Source organism: Solanum pennellii, chromosome 1 (genome assembly GCF_001406875.1).
Source record: "Solanum pennellii chromosome 1, SPENNV200".
Taxonomy (NCBI): domain Eukaryota; kingdom Viridiplantae; phylum Streptophyta; class Magnoliopsida; order Solanales; family Solanaceae; genus Solanum; species Solanum pennellii.
Window position 1 is genome coordinate 105882684 of NC_028637.1, and position 23580 is coordinate 105906263.

Sequence of the window (23580 nt, forward strand, 5' to 3'; positions counted from 1 at the left end):
CTGAGTATTTATGGTCACGAAGCATACACACATCTTTTTGTGTAAGCATCTCCACGGACCACGCTACAAACTAGCATGGCGATATTAAGTTAATTCTCATGCTACATCTCTAATTTTATTTCGTTGAACTATTAGTTTTTATATCAATTATTATGCGAAATCAATTAAAAGATACTCTTAACATCGTGATTGAGTTAATAATAATAGGGCTCACAAGAACACATGATAATTTGAGAAAAGTCAGAAGGGAGATGTGCTTTTTTCTAACTAGTGAGTAGTGAAAAGTAATAATCACCATCGTGAGGTTGACCATTCTAAGGAAAGGACTTTTGAATGTTTAAGCAAATAATGTAATGGGACACAACTAGAAGTCACATTTACTTGAAAGGGCAATCAATGATGGTGGAACACCGAAAGCCACCTCATAAACTTTACACAGTGGAACGTTCAATCTTATATGAGTAGAAAAGACTTTTTGAGATTTAGTGGCTTAATCACATGGTCAAAACGATTTTCTAGTTCATATGTCTATTCATATAGATTATTGCAAAATTCAACCTGATGTGACACGACTATGTACCTTAAGACATGAATTCATATAGCCGATCACAACTTGTGATCACTTTAAAAATGAAAAATAGTAACTGTTCTTATAGAATTCATATAGACATGGATACATACAGTCACTCTCAACTGGTTTGATTCAAACGCATATACAATGCCCTCCTGCAAGGCCTCGTTTCGATTATCAAACTACAGACGACAAACAACAGCCAACAAAACTAATAAGCTAGTCTCATTTCTTTCTAAAGAAGATTATATGGAACAGTTTTAGCACAAACAATCACAAACAAGTCATCCAACCCTTGTATTTTTCAATGATTTACAAACACAAAGATGCCTAAGCAAAACTGTTCAGTGAAAATCTGTATGCACAATTCTTTCCTCTTTTTCCATAAACTTATATGCACATTCTTCACCCAAGCATGTAGGAAGATGGCCTCAGTAAGGTCGCGGAGGATATGTTCCTGGATATGGACCTGCTAAAAAGTTGTGAAGGTTGAAGAGTCAGCCCTTATGGAGAAGTTAGGAAAGACGAAAAGAAGAAAATACTACATATTACAAGCATACTAACCTGGAGGATAAGAGTAGTCCAGTGTTGGTGGTGGATAAGACGCGGGAGGATACGCTGAATGTGCTGGATACGAAATCGGAGGATATGCTGAAGGCGGTGGATAGACTGGAGTGTAAGCCGTTGTTTGAGGAGGAGGATAAGGTGTTGGTGGATATGCTGCTGAATGAGGTGGGTATGCGGGATATGGAGACGGTGTTTGATAAGCTGCTGCTGGTGCTGCGTATGATGGAGCAGAGTACATAGGCGTATGCGGCTGTGGTGCAGTGTATGATGGAGCGTAACTTGTTGCCTGCTTCTGGAAATTTAAAGAGAAAATATGTCAAGGATATATAAGATAGATTTGATCTCCTCCCAGGATCAGAACGAGAAAGGGTGGGGGTGCTATAGATCATAGTACTACTTACATTGGCATTAGCATAGAACATTATGAGCCGAACTTCTCCCGCATGCCTGTAAAAGAAGGAATAAGTTCCTATCTGTCAAATCCTTATATATCTTTCCAGTATAGTGATGAGACTTAAATTAATCACAGCTCCGATAGCCAAAACAAAATGACCAATAGAACATCCCCGCAAATAGAACACAATTTCGTCAGATAGATTTAGAGAATCTGAAAGTTGAATTAATTGCTTTTATACATAGTTACAAAGACTGACATGGTGGTTTCTGTTAATCACAAGGTTCGTTGTCATGAACGAAATTTCAGGCATAATATCATGTACCTCAATAGCTAAATAAGTGTCCAAAATCTGAACTAGAAGAAGTGAGACACAAAATTATCCAGGGAGAACTCTCTTTTTCTGCTTTTATCCTTGCAATAACTATTAAATCACTTTACTTCTCTTCTCACATGACAGACAAGCACTCCCTAAAAGAATATGTCTCTGTTAATTATACAGAGTAACAACTCTCTTCGTCAATTAATACATACTCCATAAAAGGAAAAGTAGAATTTAATTTCCACGAATCCATCAAAGATACAGTAAACCAACCCACCTCCATACACTCCCTTCACCATTGTCCCATGGATCACCGGAAAAGTTTATCCCTCAGGTTGACTTCAGCTCAAATGTTAGAAGGCCTAACAAACAACTAGATTTCTTTCCAACAATCTAAAAATATCAAACCTCAAGCTATAAGCCACAACTCTGCACCTGACTTGAAGTTCGTCCTTTCCCCAAGCTTAAGATAAACTATCATGTCTGGATCATGTCTGGTTTTGAGTCAGATACTTCACATGATAAGAGGATAACTAAAATTAAGATAAAACAGTCAACCTCTTATATCCTTTTAAGGAGGTTTAATCATATCTTCCTTAAATCCTTACCAACCAATAAAGTCCGCTTCAGAACTACATATAAAAGAAAAATCGAGAAGGATGACGACTATCATAGATTGCAATCAACTAACTTAACCCACTCCAATCTTGCAATACTTGAAAAAGCTTAATACTAAAAGTAAGTTAATCATCTGAGATAGGCAAACAGCATGACTGATCAAATTATTTTCTCTAAGTCTTCAATTAAATAAGTATTTCCTTGGCGTAGTACCAACAAATGGTTCTCATATTTGTTTAAATGCAACTACATCAGTGGTCCTAGATCCTTCAAAATTTCTCAATCACTTGATGATACTTATCCCAATCACTGAAATGCAAGTGCTTGTACAATCTTCCATTGTTCGACTAAATCTCTTTTGTTAACCATAACTAAATCTCTGCTTTAAGTTATGCTTCTCCTTCGGTATACGTTTTGTTGACAATAAAGTTTTCATTGTTATACATGTATTCTTCCTCTTGTTACATTTAAGAATCTTAGAAATTTACCTGCCAGTCTTTGTCTGGATTGGCCAAGCAGTATCATCATATCCCATTGATAGAACTTTCTGTAGTTGAATCCTAGATTTAGAAAATCGATCAAAGATTAGTACACAAACACAAAAAAAAAATATAATGAACAGAACAGATAAAAGAAAGAAAATTACTTTCCGCTTCCGATAAAATCATCATAAGTAAGGGTATTGCTATTCCAGACGACAACATTAATCTCTTGCAATCCTTCAATAAGGGTAAACACGAATTTCTCTTGAAATGTGGGGTTTTTGCCACCATCTACGTATAATAATTATTCCACAACAAATCAATATTACAAAAGAAGAAACAATTACTACATGAAATTAATTTGAAAAACAAAAATAAATTCACCTGTACAAGTACGAGTTCGAAATTTGGTGCTACCATATTCAAGACAAACATAGGGATCTTGTCTTGAAATCCATTCAGTGTCCTTCAATTTATTGCAAGAAACCACTGCAAGATTATTCCGAATACAAAATCAATAAAAAAAAATTCTATATAAAGGGAAATTCAAGAAAATCTTTAAAATACCTGTGATTTCAAGAAGTTGGCCTTGGATGCCAGATATCATTGACATGGAAGTAGCAAGAATTTAACTTCTTTTAAATTTTCCAATCAAGAAAAATTGTTTAAAGTTAGGTTAGAAGGAAAATGTTGTCTCACTTTTTTTTCAACTGATTTTGACAGAACATTAGTATGTAAGTTTAACCCTGGAGGGGCTTATATAGAATTTGTTTAAGGCGGCGGAGATGACAAAAACACGGACAACGAAATAGAAAAAACGAGCACAAAGTCTTTTAATCGTCTAGCCGCGTGGCGTGACACGACACTTAATTAACAAGCAAAATTTCTCTTAATTCTGTATCCGAGCATACTTAAAAATTAAAATTAATTAGTTATTTACTTTTTTTTAATTATTATTTATTTTGATAAATTAAGAAAAAATAAACTTTCTTAAGAAAAGATAAAGTTTCTTTTTATCTATTATACCTTTAATTAAATATTACGGAAAAAATAAAACTTCTTCAGAATCTCAAAATTTTAATTCGTCTATTTCATAATTAATATGGGGAAAACGGTAGACTCACTATGTTAGTAATTGTATTTTTAATAAGTATCGTGAAGAAATAATTAAGGACATGTTTATAGTCCAACTTTTTTAAAAAAACTGCTAGTATATGGTAAGATAATTTTCTAGCCGAGAAACCTTTAACAAGAATAAAAAAATTATTTTATTTTAAAATAAAAAGAGTACTCAATCCTTACTCCTACTGTATGACGTAATAACAATAAAATAAATTAGAAAAGGTATAAGTACTAGTTTTGTGTTTACCTTTTAAAAAATCCAACATCTATAATTTTCAACTTATCTAACGGAGTAGCGATCAATGATACTCTTCTTCTTGAACAAAATCTCTTAAAAAAAAAAAAAAAAAAAAACTTCCTCAGAACCTATCTGTTCGGTAAATATAATTAGGGTTCAACTAGAGGAAACAAAATACTTTCTGTTTGGTCATGGCAGGGAAAGGCCAACACAAGTCCAGGTTAGCAGAGTTTGTGGAAGTCATTGATAATGAATTATTGGCAAATACATGAAGATCACATTTATGAGCTGTACACCATGTGCTTATTTGGGCTCACTTTTTTCATTGCTGTGCCTGTGAGAATATACCAATTAAAGCACCAGTTTGCCAGTTCAGCCAACATAGTTTTTTGGCACTTCAAAAATCAAATGTCTATTGATAACACCCCAAATACCTCCACTGCCTTGCAGTCAAGGAAGCCACAGTTTTTGAGTCATGGAAAGCAGTGTAAAGTACATTGCATAGGTTCTATAAAAACTTCCAGAACAGTAGTAATGCAAATTTAGCACAATTTCAACCCAAGGTAATCTAAGGCATAGCTTTACGAAACTGATAATCAAATGGCAAGCCATGAACAAGTAAAATGACAACATAATAAAATGAACAGAATCCAACAAGCTAGACCCTAGCAACCGCAAGCTATTATGTACATCTTCATGAATTTGCACAACAGACCTCTTTAGTCACTTTCATAATCTTCTTCATCTCCAAATGAGAAAACAGATGCATCAGCTGCCATGACCTTGAAATCACTCACTCCTCCAACCGGATTGGACACATCAACACTAGACGTAGTTCCGACTGAGGCATCTTTTTTGGGCTCACTGCGTACAGAGCTTGTGTCTCCCAATGAGACTTGTTCTGTCTTATGCGTCAAGCTTGATATTTTATCTGAATCGTCCTTGTTCCTTGATCCAGGGTTTTTTGTATCTGTGGGAGCACTAACTTCAGAAGCAGCTTTAGATTGTCTAGCTTTTGACATTCCAGGTTCCTCAGATTCATTGTCTGAGAACACATCGTCCTTGTCATTGTTCCCAGGTTGTTGGTTCACGTTACTTCCGTCAGCAGGCTCACTGCCTGAGGTAGGATTAGACATGGGGGTAGGATTAGCACTTGAACTGTCAGCTGATTCTTTGGTGGCAGTTTCTGATTGGGGTCGAGCAGGAAGGGCAGCATCATAGTCCGCAAGGACTACTTCCACTTGGAAACCAGGTGATGGTAACTTTCTCTGCACAATAAGGCCATCATATAAAAGTCACGAAATGAAGACAGCATATATTACAGGGATAAAACGAGTGCTCTAAATTGTGTAAAAAGTTCTCTGATAATATACGCCAACGGACAGCAACCACTAATCTTCAAAAAATCCACTCAATCAATAAGAAATTACCTTGTCAAAACCATCAAGATCACTTGTCATCAGGACTTTCCTGTTCTCTATCATTGTTGTATTCAACCAACTGAAAGATCAAAAGACGGATATGAGTTCTAAAATAGGAGCCTTTGCTTCCTCCTGTGTCTTCCTAAGCAGTGGGGATCTATCTAATCTAGTAAATAAAACAGAGAGGCTTCACATAAATGTACCGACAAATCTCTGTTTTCCCTTTTCTCCTACTGTGGAAGTACAATAAACTTCTGTTGATGAGTGATGTCGTAGTTTTCCCCTAAACCCTATTTCAGATTATATTTTTCTGCTTCAAATTGCAAGTTAAGTTTACTGCTTAAAGGTGCATAAAAGCACCAATATATCTAAGCTAGACAATTTGGGATTCCGACTAATATGGACTGTCAGGGTCACAAATATAGGACTTGGAAACTTCAAATTTAATTCCACAGCCCTAATTCATTAACATAAATAATATACCCTTGACTCATCCATCTATATGTAAATAGTATATTATCTTTTGACAGATAAGTACTTTATTCCATTATGGGAGTACTAGTAGAAGAAAATTAATGAAACCATAGCTAACAAGTTGGACTGATAGGAAAAGGACAACACACAGTAAAATTTGTACAGAATGATTTCATTCATAGTATCTCCAAGAGGCATAAAGGATGTAATTCAGTAATCTATAGTGCATTATACATAGGACAAGAAAGGGAAATCTGGTAATAGCATAGCCTTTTAAGAGTCGCCACGGGATACAATAGACATTTAAGGGTCAAAGAAATTTGTATACGACTTGGTGGTCCATGAAACATAAAAGTAAACAATTTTCCTTCAAACACTTCATATTAGTAAATTTACCAGTAAAAGTCTCCTTGACGGTCATGAAAATGAATTTTGAAATCCCCAGCTAATTCTGCAAGGCCAGGCTCGCCTGGAAGAGCAAAAACTACTACCCCTTTCTTTGGTGCATTGAACCAAAAATCCTCAGGCTGCAGAGAAAAACATAATAACAACTATAATGAGAGAAACTAAGTGTATGAGCTTTGAACAATTATAAATATATGTGATACCTTTGTCAGGACGAAACTTTTGAGCACAACAAATAAAGAAGTATAAAGTATAAGGCTTACTTTTAAACCTCCTTAAGTATACAGATGTACATGAAAAAGAGAATCAAGCTACACTACTACCTCCTGATATCAGAACTTAAACTGCAGGTTCAACTCCTCATTAAGAATCCAATACTAAAATGGATGATATCAATTCTTTAGTAGTTTATGAATGTGTCACAGCATGACATGACACATTAATTAAACCTACCGATAGATCCTTGGTTCTTGGATGTTTTTTGGATGAAAAGAGCACACCTGCAGATATCCACCAAGGAGAAACCATCATGAAGGAAACACACAGAAGAGTCTATAATGTAAGAAGGGATCGCAAATAAAACTCCACAACTATTAGCATAAGATAGGAAAATTCTGTAAGGCACATCTTTGTAACACGTAGGCAATCTAACAACTTGTTTAGCCAGCCTTTTCAGACTCCAATAAGGATATCGGTTATTCAATGCCAAATTAACTTGTTACAATTATGTCCGATTAACAACAGCAGATAGATCATCTACTGAATTGACATTAAGCATGACTGTCTTTTTCCAGGAGTATAATTTTAATATAATAATCTAGAAAGAGGATGTAAGTTACCATTATGATCAGATACAGTGATAGAAGGTCTTATCCAATAAGGGCACCTATGCAGGCGAAATCCTCTTAGCATGCACCTGTAAGAACACCATTGACAAGGACTACAGTTAGATCTTTTCTCGTTACTTCTCTTGTAATTATAACATAGTGAAAATCTGAAGGTGCATTTAGAACAAGAAGGATCAAGGGATTCACCTGCGTCCAGGCTGGTTTTCTCCATTAAAGTACATTAAGATGCGTTCGAAATACTTGACATATCTCTAGAAACAAAAAGGCACTACACTTGTCAGTTCACTATTGGAGGAGTGGAGATTTAAAGAGAGTAATATTTTAACATACAATCTGGCTCGGCAGCACTAGTCCTTTTCCGTCTACGCATCTCTTTTGATTGTAGTAATCCATAGATTCCTCTGCTGTAGGAAAGAACTGCAAGAAGACCATTGACTTAAGTGTCTTAAATCTGAAAGTAAGACTCCATAACATCTGATAACTTACGAGCAAATGAACCGAAAAAAAAAGAACAAGCCCTACCTTCAAGTATAGAAGAAGACTAGAGATCATTAAACCAGTTCTTGCCATTCCCGCCTTACAATGCACAACCACAACATTTTCGATATCCTCCTTCAACCATGAGTATGCACTTTGACAAAATGATATAATGAGTTGAATAGGAGGGCAGTTGTGATCATCAAATGGGAAACTAGCAACCTGTATCACAGTCATGAACAGAAAAATGAATCAAGAAACTTCGGAGTCAGCATTAAACAGTTATGGGAGTGAGATTTTTGTTGGTTTAATCAGTTGTGGTTTGCTCAAATGGGTCACCAATTTCTAAGTCTTGAAATGACAAAAAACTGGAAACCACACTGACTGTTTCAGTCTGGCATAGTTTAGTGGGCCTACTTTGACTGTTTACCCAGTTCTTGTAAACAATACTAAGCAGCTTTCCAGAAGCTATACATTATACCACATTTTTAGAAAATGAAAAAAAGTTGTGTTTACAAACTTGCATCAAATTCAGACTAACAATAAGGGGCTCAAGTCTTCATCTCTCTGTAGATAAATTTCAGGAATTACCTAAAATCAAGAGTACTTAAAAAGTGTTTGGTCTTTCAGAAGTTTGAACACTAAACAATAGAAGTCTGTCAGCGGAAAGATTTTAGTAGACGTTGCAAAGAATTGCATTATCTACTAGCATAGCAACCTCCCTAACATTCCACTGTGTTTATGTTGGCTTTGTTGCTATTCTAGTTATCAAATATCATGTACTTTATTTTTAGTTTGATAACCGTGGTGTCAGGGGTAGCTTCCATGTGCACCTCAACTAATTCCACAGGATACCTCCCACTTTCCACCAGCAACAGGTACCACGCAACTCTGTCCACCAAGGCTAGGAAGCATTGAAAGATTTCACCTAGTGGTCAATAGAGTGGGTATTCTTAAGTTCTAATCCCAAAAAGAGACAAAAAATAGGTGTATCATTTATCAAAAGCTGATTATTAAAGTTAGAAATAGCCATTAAAAATGGCGACCTTAATGATCTTGAACGTGTACAAAAAAATTAATAAGTTCACCACCATCATGCAATCCCTCAATTATCTCCCTTCCATATCACACAATCTGATTGAAAATAAGGCGCAGAATTGCATGTCATATTGTAGCACCCCCCCCCCCAAAAAAAAAAGGGACATTAGCTGTTTGGTTGTACCTATGAGTTAATATAATAGGTTCATGTTTTAAGCAGAATTCGAGTTGTTTATATCATTTTACGCGCGGAGTGTGAACCATTTTGGAACTCCTTGAACCACAGAAAATGTATTATTTAGAATGGTTGCTTATGCAACTGGAGTGAACTAATTTATAATTCTCATCTTCCTCAAAAAAATATAATCTTCATCTTCCACAAAAAAATATAATTCTCATCTTCCTCAAAAAAGTTATAATAATCTTCACTATAGCATTCAAGGAGAACAAAGGTAGGCTCTATGTTTACCAAATTAGGTGCAACATAGAAATGAAAGTAAGGGAAATGAACAGGAAAAAATAAAAGAACGGAAACACACCTTCCCCTCGAATAGAGAAGCATCATACAGTCTTTCAGCACAAAGATTGTATACTTTGTATTTATCCTGCAACATCAAAGTGATTGAGTACAGAGTAAATGTAGCAATAAAATAGAAGGATAAGTGGATTTTCAGTGACTGGCCCAAATGAAATGAAATAGAACTTTACACGAGATCTCGAAGTTATTACCTTATGATGAGTTTCAAAGAATTTAATTACTTCTTCCATGTGGTTTCTGTAGAACCCCTGAATATCAAATTCCATGTAATCAAACTAGGGATAACCACATACCATGATAATTATTTGACTTCAAGCAATGAAGAATAAGGTTTCCTGACCTCAACATAGCCAAAAAGGCCAGAGCTCATGTCACCAGCAGGGAATCCCATGGCAATTATATTCTCTGTTATGTAGGTCAAGTCTAAATCAAATCCTCCTTCCTAGTAAAAGGATACTGCCACGTCAATACATGAAGATAGAAATGTTTTTTCATAAAAATATGTGTGATATGCATGATGCTTTAAGGTGCGCAAGAAAACTTCTCGCAAGAATCAAAATGATAAAGAAAGACAAAAAAAATATTTGTAGCACAGATCAAGATGCATACCAGCTCCCACCGACAAAGTTCTATCCCTAGAGGATTCAATGGTACCATGAACATGGAAGGTAAGCAAGTCCTTTTAATTTCAACGAACATATCTTTTTTTCTTGAAATAGTCAATGAACATATCTTACTGTCTTGCTGCTTTAATGGAAGTGATCACCGTATTCCAGGTAACCCATTGTGTTGGCACTAGAATATTGTTATATTTTTAATAGTACAGACCATTTGAATTAAAAGTAACAATCCTTCTTACTACCTATCATCAACCTCGAGGACAACATCACACTGTCAATAGTTCACACGAAGGCATATAACAACATTGATGATCCCTACAATTGGAGACCAAGAAAGATGTGATGCATCACAGAGTCATAAACGAATGGAGTTAGTGGATCCTAATTCTTGAATCTTGCATAGATATGCATTATCCTATTACAGTGCTGGCAGTGTTTTAACTTTTAACTACAAGCTACATAAAGATGCCTTGCAAATAAAGGGAAGCTCAACATGATTCCTTCCAAGTACAACAAAGTAGAAAATCGTCTACAATGGCATTACACTTTCTTTAAGAAGCAACTCATGCCCATGTCAATGCAGGCTGCATCGAACTTCCAACAACCCAAAGAGCAGTGTATCAACTCTCACATAGTGAGGCATGAAATAAGTATTTAAAACATTTTGTTCGAACTCCGTAATACAGATGCAAGTTGATTAAGATAGAGGATGAAAATACAAGAAACTGAAACGTTTAAACCAGTTTTGTAGAATTGAACCAATCAACTTATTAAGAATACAAACCACAGTGGTTCTTCATAGTAGGAAGAGAGGCAAACAACAACATTAAAGTGTTTCAATAATCGATGATCTCCTCATATGGAAAAAATATAAGAATGAGTAGAAAACTTGAGCCATCAACATATTTTTTTTACCTGATATCTTCTCTTATTCTGGGATACAACATGTCGCGCTTTAACCTGCACAGCCTTCACTGCATTCTTTGAAGAGTCAACCAATCCTTTGGTGAATGTTCCAAATAAACTGGTTGGTGATGTTGATGTTCCATCAACATGTTCATCTGTAGGAGACGTAGGAGATTTAGGGGACAGACGCATTCCAAGCCCACCAGTTAAACGGGCAAAGGTTGATTTGGGAGCATTTCCGGATGATTGTTCATCTTGGGACCCAGTGAACGGTTGTGGAATTTTTAAATTTTTGGCCCATGACGAGATGCCTGAAGTAGAGATCTTTGAAGGCGCCTCTTCTGTTGACTGAACTGGTGCAGACTCCACTGCAGTAGACCTTGCTACACTTGATGTTGTAACAGGTTGTGAATTTGATACATCAGCAGATCCAGAATCCATTATACTGCCAAATTTCTTCACTGCAATGACAGAATATCAGCAAACATTGACTGGAATATCTCACAGCTTAAGCGGGGTTCATCAAGAAGCTGCATAGAAAAAATTCCCATGTTGATACACATTACATGATACAAACATTTATGCATGCGCACATTTTTTAGTGAATCAATATACATTTATCAAACACCATTGAGGCCTTACATTTTCATAAGAATATATATTACATTGAACATCCAAAAAATCAAGCCAGCTATCACAACACACTGCATTATTTCCTACACCAATACATCTATGCGTATCAGGAACATATATCTGTGCTCATGCGGCATGCCCATCTCCATATGTGCTAGTGTGTGGTTGGTGGTATGTACGCCTGCATATACTAGCACAGTGGAAATCTACAATGATAAAGATTAAGGTTGGAAATTGAGTTGATCTCATCAGCAATCTAGTAATTCACTTAACACAGTAATAAGTCATCTTAGATGATAACTCAAAATTTCACTCCATTTATCCTCTTCATTGAAAAGAAACACTTTGTACTTCGCAAGAACTTACATTATTTTCTATGTTCAGTAATAAGATTCTAATACTCAACTGTCCCAAGGAAAATTAAAAAATCTGAAATGACTATCTTCACAGAAAATTACTTTGCATGCATATTTCTCATTACTTTTACTCTATTCCTTCTCTTCCTTTCTTTTTTTTTTTGTTAACCGAGAATTCCCCAAGGGCCAAACTATTCCTTTATCCCTGCATTCTCAAAATCTGGATGATTCCATGTAACCCTGATTTATTTACATCTGATAAACTTAATATTTGTCAAGCAAATGAAATCTTCTCTCGTGGGCACTCTTTCAATAAATCACCACTCAAGTTCCAGGCTCAACAATCCATTCCCCTTCCATCATATACCTCAAATTCATGTTAAACGCAGAGTTCCCTGACCACACATGAACAAACACGCATTGCTCAACAAACCCCTTGCTGTGCAATTATACAAGTGTTTAGGTCAGTGATCTTTGACAGCGTGATTGTCCGATAATGGGCCATTCAAGAAAACCTTTTTCTTAGTGCTAAGGCATATAAATAAGAACAATAATACAAACAAATCCTTTTGCCTTTTTCACATACCTCAGACTAATTCTACGGGATACCCACCACCTCCTTCCCACCAGTAAACAGGTAACTCTGGGAAGAATCACCTAGTGTTTTTGTCTTGAACCTAAGGCCTCATGCTCTCAACCACTTCATTGACGTAAATGAGAATTATCTATATAATTAGTACCAGAACTACTTCATTGCCATAAAGGGAAACAAACAGTGATCTGGAAACTACTATTAAGTCAACTAGCGAAAATTCCAAAATTAACTTTCATCCATCAATTTGGACAAACTAATTCACCGATCCGCAATATTCAACGAATTGAAAAGTGCTGAGTAACAAATTAAACATTCAATAACGCACATGTATATGCTTAACTCAAAACAGACGGCGGCAAGGAGAAGTGGAACAGCTTGGAATCAGAGCCAACAGCGACGGCGGTGGGTGACTGGAGAAGGTTTTCGACGGTGTCGTATTTTTATCACCAACTTGTCTGACAGCGAAACTAAAATAGTTAAGAATCGGAGGCAACGGCGGCGGTCAGTTTAGAACGGCGGCGGTTTGAGTCTCCGACTTGTATGCTTATTTGTCTCTCTCTCACTCTTTTTTCAGATCGAAACAAATCCAATGAACGTTGCAATATTTATCCAGAGATCCCTATACTTTCAGTTATTTTCTTTTGTCCGTCATTACGTCTCTGAAATTTGGCACTTCTTTCCCAAATCTTACTCCTCACTTCACTACGGATAATATTATCCTTTTTTTATCACTAAAAAAAATGAATCTTTGAGTCTATGTTGCAGTGAAATTTTATTGGTTATAATGTGGTATTTATTGTTGCATTTAATAATTTTCGTTAATAAAAAGAATATTTTTAACTCAATAATTTAATGAAAAGATAATTGTTTTAAATCGTAATATAGTTTAGGGGTAAATTGTGAACTATTTTCAAAATAGTTTTAAAAAAATTTTGACCATTTTTTGTAAAAAAAAAATAAATTAAAAGGGATATTTCTAAAAGAATTATCATAGAAGAATAAACACAACCTATTTTCAAAATAATTATCATGAAAACACTATTGATATCTCTCTAACGTGGGTAGAGAAAAGATCTAGTAAAAACAAAGACTATAAATATGTAGTTATCAAAGGCATATTTAGAGGGGTTTCCGTGGTTTATGTGAACCCATAAATTAGATTAAATATATATATTAAAAATTCAAAACTAATAGTATAATATATGTTGCACCTATAATTTTTTAAAATTTAACGATTTAGTGTTAAAAACGTAAAAGTCAAATCAACTAAATTTATATCTTAAATGTATTTTTTTGTAATATTGCACCTTTCCTTCTGAAATCTTAGATATGCCTCTAGTTATACATTAATATGATAAAAATTTAATTTAATTAAATTAATAATATAATTTCTTTATAATAAGTACTTAACTTTAAAAGTAATGAAAGATAATTTAACATTCTTAACAAACGGGGCAAATAGCTTCTTTGGGAAGCACATTAAATCTTTAATCAATCTAAATGTGTTTTTTTTCCCTTTAAGCTAGGTAGCTAACCCCATATTAAAAAGTTATAGAATTAGAAAATCTGGTACTACTTAAAAAGTAAAAGGAAAGTGAAGAAGACGAATAAATAAACAGAAAGAAAGATTGATTAATTAGGTTAACATTGTTAATGTTTAACCTAGTAAATATTTTTATAAGTTAAAGAAAATAAAGTTGGGAGCCGGTTCCCCAGTATTTTTTTTCTTTTTTCTAAAGTATAGTTTTTAAAGGACGAATTCTATTAGCTATTAAATAGCTTATATCTTAAAAGAACAATGTTATATATGTAGGTCAATTGACGATTTAACATGCATAACCAAATAACATGCTGTTCAAAATGGGAATAAATTTAGACTGATTGAAGATGTAATATGCAATAAAACATTATAGTACTTAGAATTTTCATTAAGAATTTTCAGATGAATATTTACACTGGGCCAAATAATAAAAAAAGGAACAATACTAACTAAACCAATCAACAACAGAAACAGCCCATTTGCCCCAAGGCCACAGATTGAACAGCTCTCCTAAACATGATGATCCTTTTGCCCTTTTCACCTGCAGTTGCTAAATTACTCAATCATAACTCACTTTCCTGTTAGATTTCATCCCTGACCAGTTTACTCTAGCAGTAGCAGGACCTCTCTTCAATGCTTTTACACTCAATGGACTATCCTTGCTCTGCCAAACAAATAAATTTGATGAAAATCAGGTTAGAGTTATTGCAGAAACTAACAAAATGTTGCATAATTTCTTGTCAACGACTCAATGAAATTGTCTAGGTAAGCGCAAGCTAGCCTGAACAGTAAAAGCTTACTCTTTCTGTTTCAAATTATTTGTAGTTTTTTGCTTCTCAAGATTCAAACTATGTGAACTTCAACTGTTGTTTGAAAATGTATGTTTTCATCATACTTGACTTTTGAAACGAAAAAAGTTTTGGGGCGGAGGGAGGAAAATCTTACCATTTGACAAGTGCCTGAATTAACATCACAGACAGGATAATCATGTGGACAGCAGCTGTTGTTGTCATCACAGCAGGTAGCAGACTCATAAGGACAACATCCCCAGCCAAAACAGTAGTCGCCATACTTATAAATGCAGCAGCAAGTAGTGCCCTCGGTGCAGCTATAGTACTCATCGCAAACGGTTGATGGTGCTACAGGACTAGGAGGAGATGGACCGGGATTAGGAGGATTTGCGCCATTCTTAAGAGGGTAAGAGGGCTCCATTGCAATTCCACACTTTCCACTAGTGCTATTAGCTAAATTTCGCTCGAGCCTAATGTATCCACTTTCTCCCCAGTTAGGACCCCATGAATTCCTCACAATCCAGTAATCTGAACCATTATCTGTTCCATAGCCAATTGCAACTACACCATGGTCTAGTTGTGTCCCGCAGTATCCAGTGAAAACACCCTTCAAGATTTAAAAAGGAAAAGAAAGTGTAAATGAGTATGGTAGTTTTTTTAAGTAGAAAAAACAAGGCATTAGAAGCCATAATTGCAGATTAGGCATACTATTATTGCAGGAACTAATCCAAAACTTAAAGAGTCAATGGGTTTAGGCACAGACAATACTAGTCTTAGAATTGTTCTCATACCGATGAGTAGTGCTGGAAAGCTCTGCCACCAGCTTCAATAGCAACACTAACTGGTTGATTTGACAATGCCTTCATCAATGATTTCTCATCATTTATGGGAACATCTTCATATCCATCAATGGAGACAACCCGAGCATTTTTCTGAATGACAAAAATTTTGTTAGCAGACCATCAATTACTTGGTACATAAAACTTATACATGAGTAATATTTTGGATGTTCTCTAGAAAGTATGGTCTAACATACCCTGTTTGAATCACAAGTACCATCTTTAGCACGGTAAGGATAGTCAGCCTCAGTGTCAATGCCGCCATTGTTTTTAATGAATTCAAAGGCGTAGTCCATGAGACCACCATTACAACCCTGGTTATAGCTCTTGTCACAATCAACAAGCTCTTGTTCAGAGAGGGAAATTAATTCACCGGTTACAATTTGATTTATTCCTTCAACAGCTCCAACCGTAGAGAATGCCCAGCAACTCCCTTCAAATTAAAAATATACAACTTCAGTCCTAACGACGATATCTCACATGCTCAATCAACATATATATGAGTTTCGTCATAATCAAAGAAAGATTAAACAGCAATCAACTTGAAGACTCGACAAAATAGATCAAACACAACATACAAATAATAACTTTTGACCTAAATAAGACTCTTGTCAACACTCCATTGAAAGTAATCTTCCTCCAACAGAAAGAAAAGAAAAAAAAAACTCACCACATTGGCCTTGGTCTTTAACAGGGGCAACAGCGCCTTTCTGTCTCCAATCAACGGATTCCGGCAACTTTTCGCCGGCCTTAAAAGCGTAACGTTCGCTTTTAGGGTTCTTCAAAAGCCTCGTCTTTTTATCGAACCGTCCACCTACAAACAGGGCACGGTACTCATCGTTGGTAAGATCAGAAAATCGATTCAACCCAAGTTTATACGGTCTGGTCTCAGCGTTTTGCTCGTCGATGAATCTTAAATTATCTTTAAAAATTTCAAATCTTTTTTCCTTTTCTCCAATGGCATTGTAATTCTTTCCATGCTTAACAATCCAAGATTCATACAATCCCTTAACTTCATCGTCTGTACGATGATTTGTTGCCCCTAAATCTGCATGCTTTTCATCGTAACTGATGATGGACATGTCAAGAGCAGATGAAAGGACAAAAAATGTAAGAAGAAACAAGAACAAAGGCCTGAAAAAAGTCATCTTTTTTTTTTCTTCTTCTTCTTGTTTGTTGTTTGGGTTATTGGAGAGAATGGTGAGACAAGTCTTTATATAGAAACAGAGTTTATATTTGAGAGGAAGAGAACAACTCAAAATAAGAATATTGTGATTAATGGGTAAAAATGTTTATCAATATTGAGATTAATGGTGGAATGGTAAAGAGAAAATATATGAATTTGAGGATATTTAGGGTGTGTGTGTCTATATACATAGAATCCATCTCCGTTAAAATAGGGAAAATTACAAGTTTCATGCTATTCGTGAATTGTGTGAACCTTTCAAATTATGAAAATATTGACCTTTCTTATTCAACAAGAATTGTAATTTGTAATTATTCCAAAGTTAATTACTTTTATGATATTTTTCATCTTATTAGTCTTTGTTTTGCTTTCAAATTCAAATCAGTTTTACTCGGTTTTGGAGTAGCTTATACTGAAATAGAAAAAACATATGTTAACTGATGATTTTACACGTCAATTTAATGAATTATAGGTATATGATTTAATTGAGAATTACTCAATAGAATAGGAAGATGAAATAAAAAAAAGACAACTTTACCGTTGTTCCCTTTTCTTCTAGTGCACGTATTCCTTTCATAGTTGAACTGATTCGACTCACTCTTTTTCCTTTTGTATACTTACTTTTTAAGTTCATATGCACTTTCAGTATGTTATGATCCCTTTTTTTTCAATAACTTTCAAAATAGACCATTCAATTACTTAACATCTATTAATATGAATTGTCCTGTTTGACACAACTTAATGGAGTACATAACATGATGCCACTAATTAGCGTTTGCAACAATCATAGAGCTGGTCTATGCATAAGAACTCTTGCTTACTTATAAAAATGTAATTTGGTATACATAATTTGGAATTGATGTGATACAATATTTTTATAGTGGTTTAGTTTCAGCAACATATGAAAAAATTCGCATCAGCTAGAGCTAATTTTTCTGTTCCTCAATTGTTCTAGTAACGAAATCAAACTGCTGTAACATGATCCACCTTTCTCCACAGCCCCTTTAGCCAATTTTCCTAATGCAGCTGCACGGCCTTGCATCTCCTCAGCTTCCTGACCAACCACCAGTTTTCTTACTGCTCTTTCGATGTCTTTCCTGTTTAGTGGGACTGTGCTATCTGTTCTGTTAGACCAAGCATCAGCACCTACTGGAACTCCAATTTTTGATATCTCTACTAGTAGCTTTTCATTAAAAAAATTGCTCAGCTGATAGCGGTGTCACTTACTCCTTCGAACAATAAGTTCTATCCACAGTGAGTCACAAAACCTCCAATAGCTTCATGATCAAGGATTAGCACCTGAGGTGCCCATCCTTTTATTATCAAACCTCGTCTGTTCAGCTTTTCCTCAAAACCCTTCTGGTATCCACTCATTCTGCTCGTCGTTGATTGTAGTATGTGTTACCGCCCAGATAAACTGCTGGTTTGATGCTTCGAGAGCTATTGCTATCTCAAGCAACTGAGCTGATGAAAACACTGCCATTTGCTGAAACATATGTAAATGACTGATCTTGGTTCCTTGGTATTGAGCCAATTCAAACACTTTTGCTCACAAAAGGAACTGTCTTGCCCTCTTTGTGATTTATCTTCATTGTCTTTATTGCAGAGCGAAACAGGACCAACGTGCCATACTTTTCTTCCTACTACTTCCCTGAAGTGATTTACATAATTTGGTTCCATCTCATAAAAGCTGTTTACAATAGCTCAATAACTAGTCGTTTCTGCTTGCATCATATCTTTAACTATAGCAGTCATTGGGGTACCTTTTTCATCCTTCAAGTGTTCTGAAAGCTTTTGTCTTGACATCTTTATTGTGTCAGGAAGTCCAGGGATGACAAATTCTTCGGTCTCGGATTCAACTTTCAAATGAGGTTTGTGTTCCATCAAACCATGTAAAGCACAAAAAGGGAAAAAACCGGTGCCATTAAAAGCTAGTCTTGGAATTCCCAGCTTGGCTGCAACATCAACAGCCAATGAAAATTGAGGGGCTGCTGTTAGACAATCTGGATGGTCTTCCTCAAGGAACCGTTCCCTTGATGAAATTCAGATACATCAGTCTACTAGTTGTAGAAGCTATGTTTTCACAGCCCTCCGGCAATCCAGCTTCTTTGCAAGGAAACTTGACTGTACGGATGCTAATATCACTGCCCATCTCTCTGTCTCTTTGGATTGTTTTAGAGAATTTAGACGCGTTGAGAAGAGTAGTGATAATGGTTGCCTTCACTCCATGTCTACCAAATTGCCTGGCTATGTCTACTAGTGGTATCATGTGGCCAGGGGCCATCATAGGCAGAAAGTACATGTGAAGTTGATCACTTCTTTTATCCATGGTAGCCAAGGAATAGATAAGAAAAACAGCTGATGAACTGAAAAAGAACAGGAAATAAAAGAAAGTAGAAGGTGTTGTATATCTATTAGTCTTTGCTCGTCATGTTTTTATAGATAAACAAGGATTTTTGGAACTTCTGATTTTGCTAACGTCTTCATGGGAGCATTACTTTTCTATGGTATGTAAGGTGCCATTGCTGACTTTTTGTACTTCGGAAATTCTGATTTGAGTACAAGATAAGTAAACTAGACCTGTTGTTATCATATTTTTATGTCTAGGATTTGTCTCTGTATGTTTTTCGTCAAAAAAAAAAAATTACGAACATCTAAACTCTCAAGGAAATCAAACTATATAGTATTATATAGCAAAGAAAGTCCGAATTGTCTCGACACATAAATGATGTAACAATACATTGAAAGAAATTCCAATCAGTTGGAGCTGCTCTTCCCATTCCTCAATTCTTCTAGTAAGGAAACCAAGCTATTGTCAGATGATCCACCTTTCTCTACAGCCATTTTAGCCGATTTTCCTAAAGCAGCTGCGCGGCCTTGCATCTCCTCTGCTTCCTGACCAACCATCAATTTGGTCACTGCTCTTAATATGTTTTCCCTGTTAATTGGGACTCTGCTATCTGTTCTTTGAGACCAGGCCTGAACACCTACTGGTACTCCAATCTTTAATATCTCTACGAGTAGCTTTTCATTAAAAAATTGCTCAGCTGATAGCGGCCATGTGACCATTGGCACTCCAGCACTTACTCCTTCGAGCAATGAGTTCCATCCACAATGAGTCACGAAACCTCCAGTAGCTTCATGATCAAGGATAAGCACCTGAGGTGCCCATCCTTTTATTATCAAACCTCGTCCGTTCACCTTTTCCTCAAATCCTTCTGGCATCCACTTCTCCTGCTCTTCATTTGTTGTATTTTGCCTCACCACCCATATGAATTGCTGGTCTGATGCTTCGAGAGCAGTTGCTATCTCAAGCAACTGATCTGATGAAAAGATGGACATGCTTCCGAAACATATATAAATTACTGATTTTGGTTCCTTGGTATTGAGCCAATCCAAACACTTTTGCTCAGAAAGGGAACTGTCTTGCCCTCTTTGTGATTTATCTTCATTGTCTTTATTGCAGAGCGAAACAGGACCAACGTGCCACACTTTTCTCCCTACTACTTCCCTGAAGTGTTGAACATAATTTGGTTCTAGCTCATAAAAGCTATTTACAATAGCTCCATAACTAGTCGCTTCTGCTCGCATAAAATCTTTAATTATTGGCGTCATTGGGGTTTCTTTTTCATCCACCCAGTGTTGTGAAAGCTTTGATCTTGACATCTTTATTGTGTCAGGAAGGCCAGGGATGACGAACTCTTCCGTCTCGGATTCAACCTTCAAATGAGGTTTGTGTTCCATCAAACAGTTATAAGCACACATAGGAAGTAAACCAGTGCCATTAAAAGCTAGCCTTGGAATTCCCAGCTTGGCTGCAACATCAACAGCCCATGCGAAGAATGTTCCTGCTACTAGACAATCTGGATGATCTTCCTCCATGAACTTTTCAACAGGCTGTTCAAACAAGTACAAGGCTTTGATGAATTTCATTGTCATTTCTGAAGTAGTAGTAGAAGCTAAGTTTTCACATCCCTCTGGCAATCCAGCTTCTTTACAAGGGAATTCAGTTGTCCGGATGCAAATATCACTGCCAAACTCTCTGTCTTTTTGGATTGTTTTGGAGAATTTAGTCGCGTTAAGAGGAGTCGTGACGATTGTTACCTTCACACCATGCCTGGAAAATTGCCTGGCCATGTCTACTAATGGTATCATGTGGCCTGGAGCCATCATTGGCAAAAAGTAGACATGAAGTTGATCAGCTCTTTTATCCATAGTTTTGCTAAGATAAAAGAATGGTGTATTAGGAGTAGTTGTATTTCTAGCCTTTGCTCATCCTGCTTTTATAGTTGAACCAAGATATTTAAAATGCTGTTCTGGTTTAAGCTAATGTTTCATGCTGTATTTACTTGTCAAAAAGTATGTAAGTCGTCATTGCTGACTGTTTCCTACAATTTAATATTTGTGATGTGCAAGAAAAGTAAAATTTCTATAGTTTCTATGATTTTTTTTATGTCTAGATGGGATTGATCTTTGGCTTCTTCTTTTTTTCTAGTCCTCATGTGCAATTAGTTTCCAATGTTTTCTTCTTTCTGTCTGATTGAGGTTTTAGAGAGTGATGGGTTTGAATTGTTTATTCAAATTTGGACACATGTATAGTTGACTTGTTGCAGACTTGATTGGATCAAATTAAACATTGTAAAATTACTCTATCAAACACACCCCATTACACTAACTCGCTCCATATACAAAATCTTGTTGGAAACATTACTACCAAATAGATTTTTATAATGTATGATTCAGATTTAGACAGACTCTAATACAAGCTCTAGAGTCTACACACTAGGAGTGGGTGGAAAATCATAAAAAAAAAAAAAAAAACTCACTCCATGCATCAAACTATCTTAATTTATCATAATTAAGTAAAATTAAAAAATAATAATAATTTTTTTAAAAAATTACATATTCATTTAACTAAAAGTAAGTGTCAATTTTATATGAAGGGTCAAAAATTTTTTTTAGCCACTCATCAAGACTAGCTAACAAGAAGTTTATTGTAGTCTCACTGTGTAAGACTTTCGAAGATGACCGTTTTGTACCGGAGAATTGGTTTCGTAGTTCATTTATAATATTTATTTTTCTAGTTTTATTATATATTTGTACAAGAAAAAAATTATCTTTTACATATAAAGTCTAAACATAATTATTTTCTGGGGAGGAGATTTCCTTGTTTTTAACATGTATCATGGCCCAATAGCCCATATTCATTTGGATGCGTAGCTAAGGTAGAGATCCAGATCTTGGCCCATAATTATATTGGGCCTAGTCTGCAATCAGCCCAACATTGGAGTATAATTTCTTAGCTTAAGTTGGGCCAAAATGCACACCGAACCAGCCATTCTTCTGTGAGCCCAGGTACCAAATCCTTATGATAAGTCATTGGCCCTATTCTCTCCTATTATGATTTATTTATTTTCTAACTTCTACCAAACGATCCCTTAGATATAATGAGACAAACGATGAGATATCGTTTGTCGTAACTTGTAAGTACTCTAGTAGCCATTCTTAGAACAACAGTAGTTAAGAGGTCATATTTCCAATTATAGTACCATGAGTTTGAATGAAGCATAACTCTTTATCAAATTTATTTTAATGTTTCCTAATAAACTACGTGAAGATAAAAATTTCAAGTGAATAGCCTAATAGATGAAAATTATATTATTTAAATATGGTTAAAATACTTTTGTAGACATATATGGTAGATGTCAAATCCCTCTTTGACTACGTCGTGTGTCTATTTTTTCAATTTTTGACCCCTTTATTAAGAATTGAGAAAAAATTATATATAATAGCAAACTATTAATTCCAATTAAATGATATAAATATAGTTTGATTTAATTGTACCTCATAGCAAATTGCTGCTATTTCGCCTCTCTCCTTGTGAATCTCGCTCGTCACTCTCGCTCTTGCTGACAGTCTCTCTCGCCTCTCTCACTTTTATACAAAATCAAATGTATAAAATGCAAACAAAGTGAGAAAAAATTGTATATATACATATATTTTCGTTCCCCTCTTCTAGATGTCGCTCGCCACTCTCCAGATCTCTCTCGCCACTCTCACTCACCTTTCTCACTTTATATAAATATACATTGTGTTTCTGTTTGAGTAAAGCATGAGAAAATTGTACATACAAATACAAATGCATATATTTTCGTCATATACACTTATGATTATGCTAATACAATCTTTCCTTGCTCAGTTTGTCTTTCTCTCTTTCTCGTTTTATACAAATACAGATTATACAATTGATCTTTTTTGTATATATATATATATATATACAGAAACAGATTATACAACTATTTTCTTTTGTATATGTATAGCAATATATATATTTTTATATTTGATATGAAGCACAATTAAGCAAACTATAATCATACCATACAAATATAATTTTATATTTTGATATAATTTTTATGGAAGTTGCTCATAAAATTTTCGGCTAAGCCACTGCAAATAAGAGATTATCTTTATTCTTACTGCTCGTTTTTGTGTTCGCACTGTATTTATACAGTAGTAATTTATCATCTTTTGTGTGCATGAGAAAAGAAGTATTAAAATAATAAATACTTATAACACAGGCGTGACATTAAACTCCTCAC

General features: G+C 35.3%; 4 protein-coding genes and 1 pseudogene across 9 annotated transcripts; all 5 read right to left on the reverse strand.

The window, feature by feature from the left end:
* Window positions 1-623: 623 nt before the first annotated feature.
* Window positions 624-3738, reverse strand: LOC107012568 (elicitor-responsive protein 1). Of its 2 annotated transcripts, none has more exons than XM_015212446.2 (7): window positions 3522-3738; window positions 3339-3443; window positions 3119-3245; window positions 2961-3032; window positions 1540-1585; window positions 1136-1430; window positions 624-1043 (listed from the first exon to the last, which is right to left on the reverse strand). In XM_015212446.2, exons 1-7 carry the CDS (start codon window positions 3565-3567, stop codon window positions 1003-1005), a joined length of 732 nt encoding a protein of 243 aa, XP_015067932.1. In that variant the 5' UTR covers window positions 3568-3738; the 3' UTR covers window positions 624-1002. The 2 variants fall into 2 exon arrangements, with proteins under 2 accessions (XP_015067932.1, XP_015067939.1); XM_015212453.2 differs by having other exon boundaries at window positions 624-1040; window positions 3522-3736.
* A 1026-nt stretch (window positions 3739-4764) lies between these two features.
* LOC107004237 (phosphatidylinositol 3,4,5-trisphosphate 3-phosphatase and protein-tyrosine-phosphatase PTEN2A) lies at window positions 4765-13330 on the reverse strand. Of its 5 annotated transcripts, none has more exons than XM_015202484.2 (13): window positions 12951-13330; window positions 11051-11502; window positions 9856-9957; window positions 9707-9763; window positions 9517-9582; window positions 7985-8161; window positions 7793-7879; window positions 7649-7713; window positions 7454-7530; window positions 7068-7114; window positions 6606-6736; window positions 5745-5814; window positions 4765-5582 (listed from the first exon to the last, which is right to left on the reverse strand). In XM_015202484.2, the coding sequence occupies exons 2-13, from the start codon at window positions 11480-11482 to the stop codon at window positions 5034-5036; spliced, it is 1860 nt and encodes a 619-aa protein (XP_015057970.1). In that variant the 5' UTR covers window positions 11483-11502; window positions 12951-13330; the 3' UTR covers window positions 4765-5033. The 5 variants fall into 5 exon arrangements, with proteins under 5 accessions (XP_015057970.1, XP_015057992.1, XP_027774722.1 ...); XM_015202506.2 differs by having other exon boundaries at window positions 12965-13299; XM_027918921.1 differs by having other exon boundaries at window positions 11051-11571; window positions 12965-13298.
* Window positions 13331-14520: 1190 nt separating this feature from the next.
* LOC107004304 (cysteine proteinase RD21A-like) lies at window positions 14521-17119 on the reverse strand. The gene is made up of 5 exons (XM_015202532.2): window positions 16466-17119; window positions 15993-16228; window positions 15748-15888; window positions 15111-15563; window positions 14521-14829 (listed from the first exon to the last, which is right to left on the reverse strand). The coding sequence occupies exons 1-5, from the start codon at window positions 16941-16943 to the stop codon at window positions 14725-14727; spliced, it is 1413 nt and encodes a 470-aa protein (XP_015058018.1). The 5' UTR covers window positions 16944-17119; the 3' UTR covers window positions 14521-14724.
* Window positions 17120-17781: 662 nt separating this feature from the next.
* Window positions 17782-19435, reverse strand: LOC107004293 (annotated as a pseudogene).
* Window positions 19436-19641: 206 nt separating this feature from the next.
* Window positions 19642-21368, reverse strand: LOC107004282 (scopoletin glucosyltransferase-like). The gene has a single exon (XM_015202514.2). The coding sequence runs from the start codon at window positions 21194-21196 to the stop codon at window positions 19739-19741; it is 1458 nt and encodes a 485-aa protein (XP_015058000.1). The 5' UTR covers window positions 21197-21368; the 3' UTR covers window positions 19642-19738.
* Window positions 21369-23580: the final 2212 nt, after the last annotated feature.

Excerpts from the sequence above, each read along its gene's own strand:
- LOC107012568 (XM_015212446.2), bottom strand. The coding sequence starts at position 3,567 with ATGTCAATGATATCTGGCATCCAAGGCCAACTTCTTGAAATCACAG. Across the intron at positions 3,033-3,118 it reads GATTTTATCGGAAGCGGAAA|GATTCAACTACAGAAAGTTC; the intron begins GTAATTTTCTTT and ends TTCTAAATCTAG. Across the intron at positions 1,431-1,539 it reads TGTTCTATGCTAATGCCAAT|AAGCAGGCAACAAGTTACGC; the intron begins GTAAGTAGTACT and ends TTAAATTTCCAG.
- LOC107004237 (XM_015202484.2), bottom strand. The coding sequence starts at position 11,482 with ATGGATTCTGGATCTGCTGATGTATCAAATTCACAACCTGTTACAACA. Across the intron at positions 8,162-9,516 it reads CTTCTCTATTCGAGGGGAAG|GTTGCTAGTTTCCCATTTGA; the intron begins GTGTGTTTCCGT and ends ACTGTGATACAG. Across the intron at positions 7,531-7,648 it reads GAAAACCAGCCTGGACGCAG|GTGCATGCTAAGAGGATTTC; the intron begins GTGAATCCCTTG and ends GTGTTCTTACAG.
- LOC107004304 (XM_015202532.2), bottom strand. The coding sequence starts at position 16,943 with ATGACTTTTTTCAGGCCTTTGTTCTTGTTTCTTCTTACATTTTTTGTC. Across the intron at positions 16,229-16,465 it reads TAAAGACCAAGGCCAATGTG|GGAGTTGCTGGGCATTCTCT; the intron begins GTGAGTTTTTTT and ends TTTAATTTGAAG. Across the intron at positions 15,564-15,747 it reads CTTTCCAGCACTACTCATCG|GGTGTTTTCACTGGATACTG; the intron begins GTATGAGAACAA and ends TAAATCTTGAAG.
- LOC107004282 (XM_015202514.2), bottom strand. The coding sequence starts at position 21,196 with ATGGATAAAAGAGCTGATCAACTTCATGTCTACTTTTTGCCAATGATG.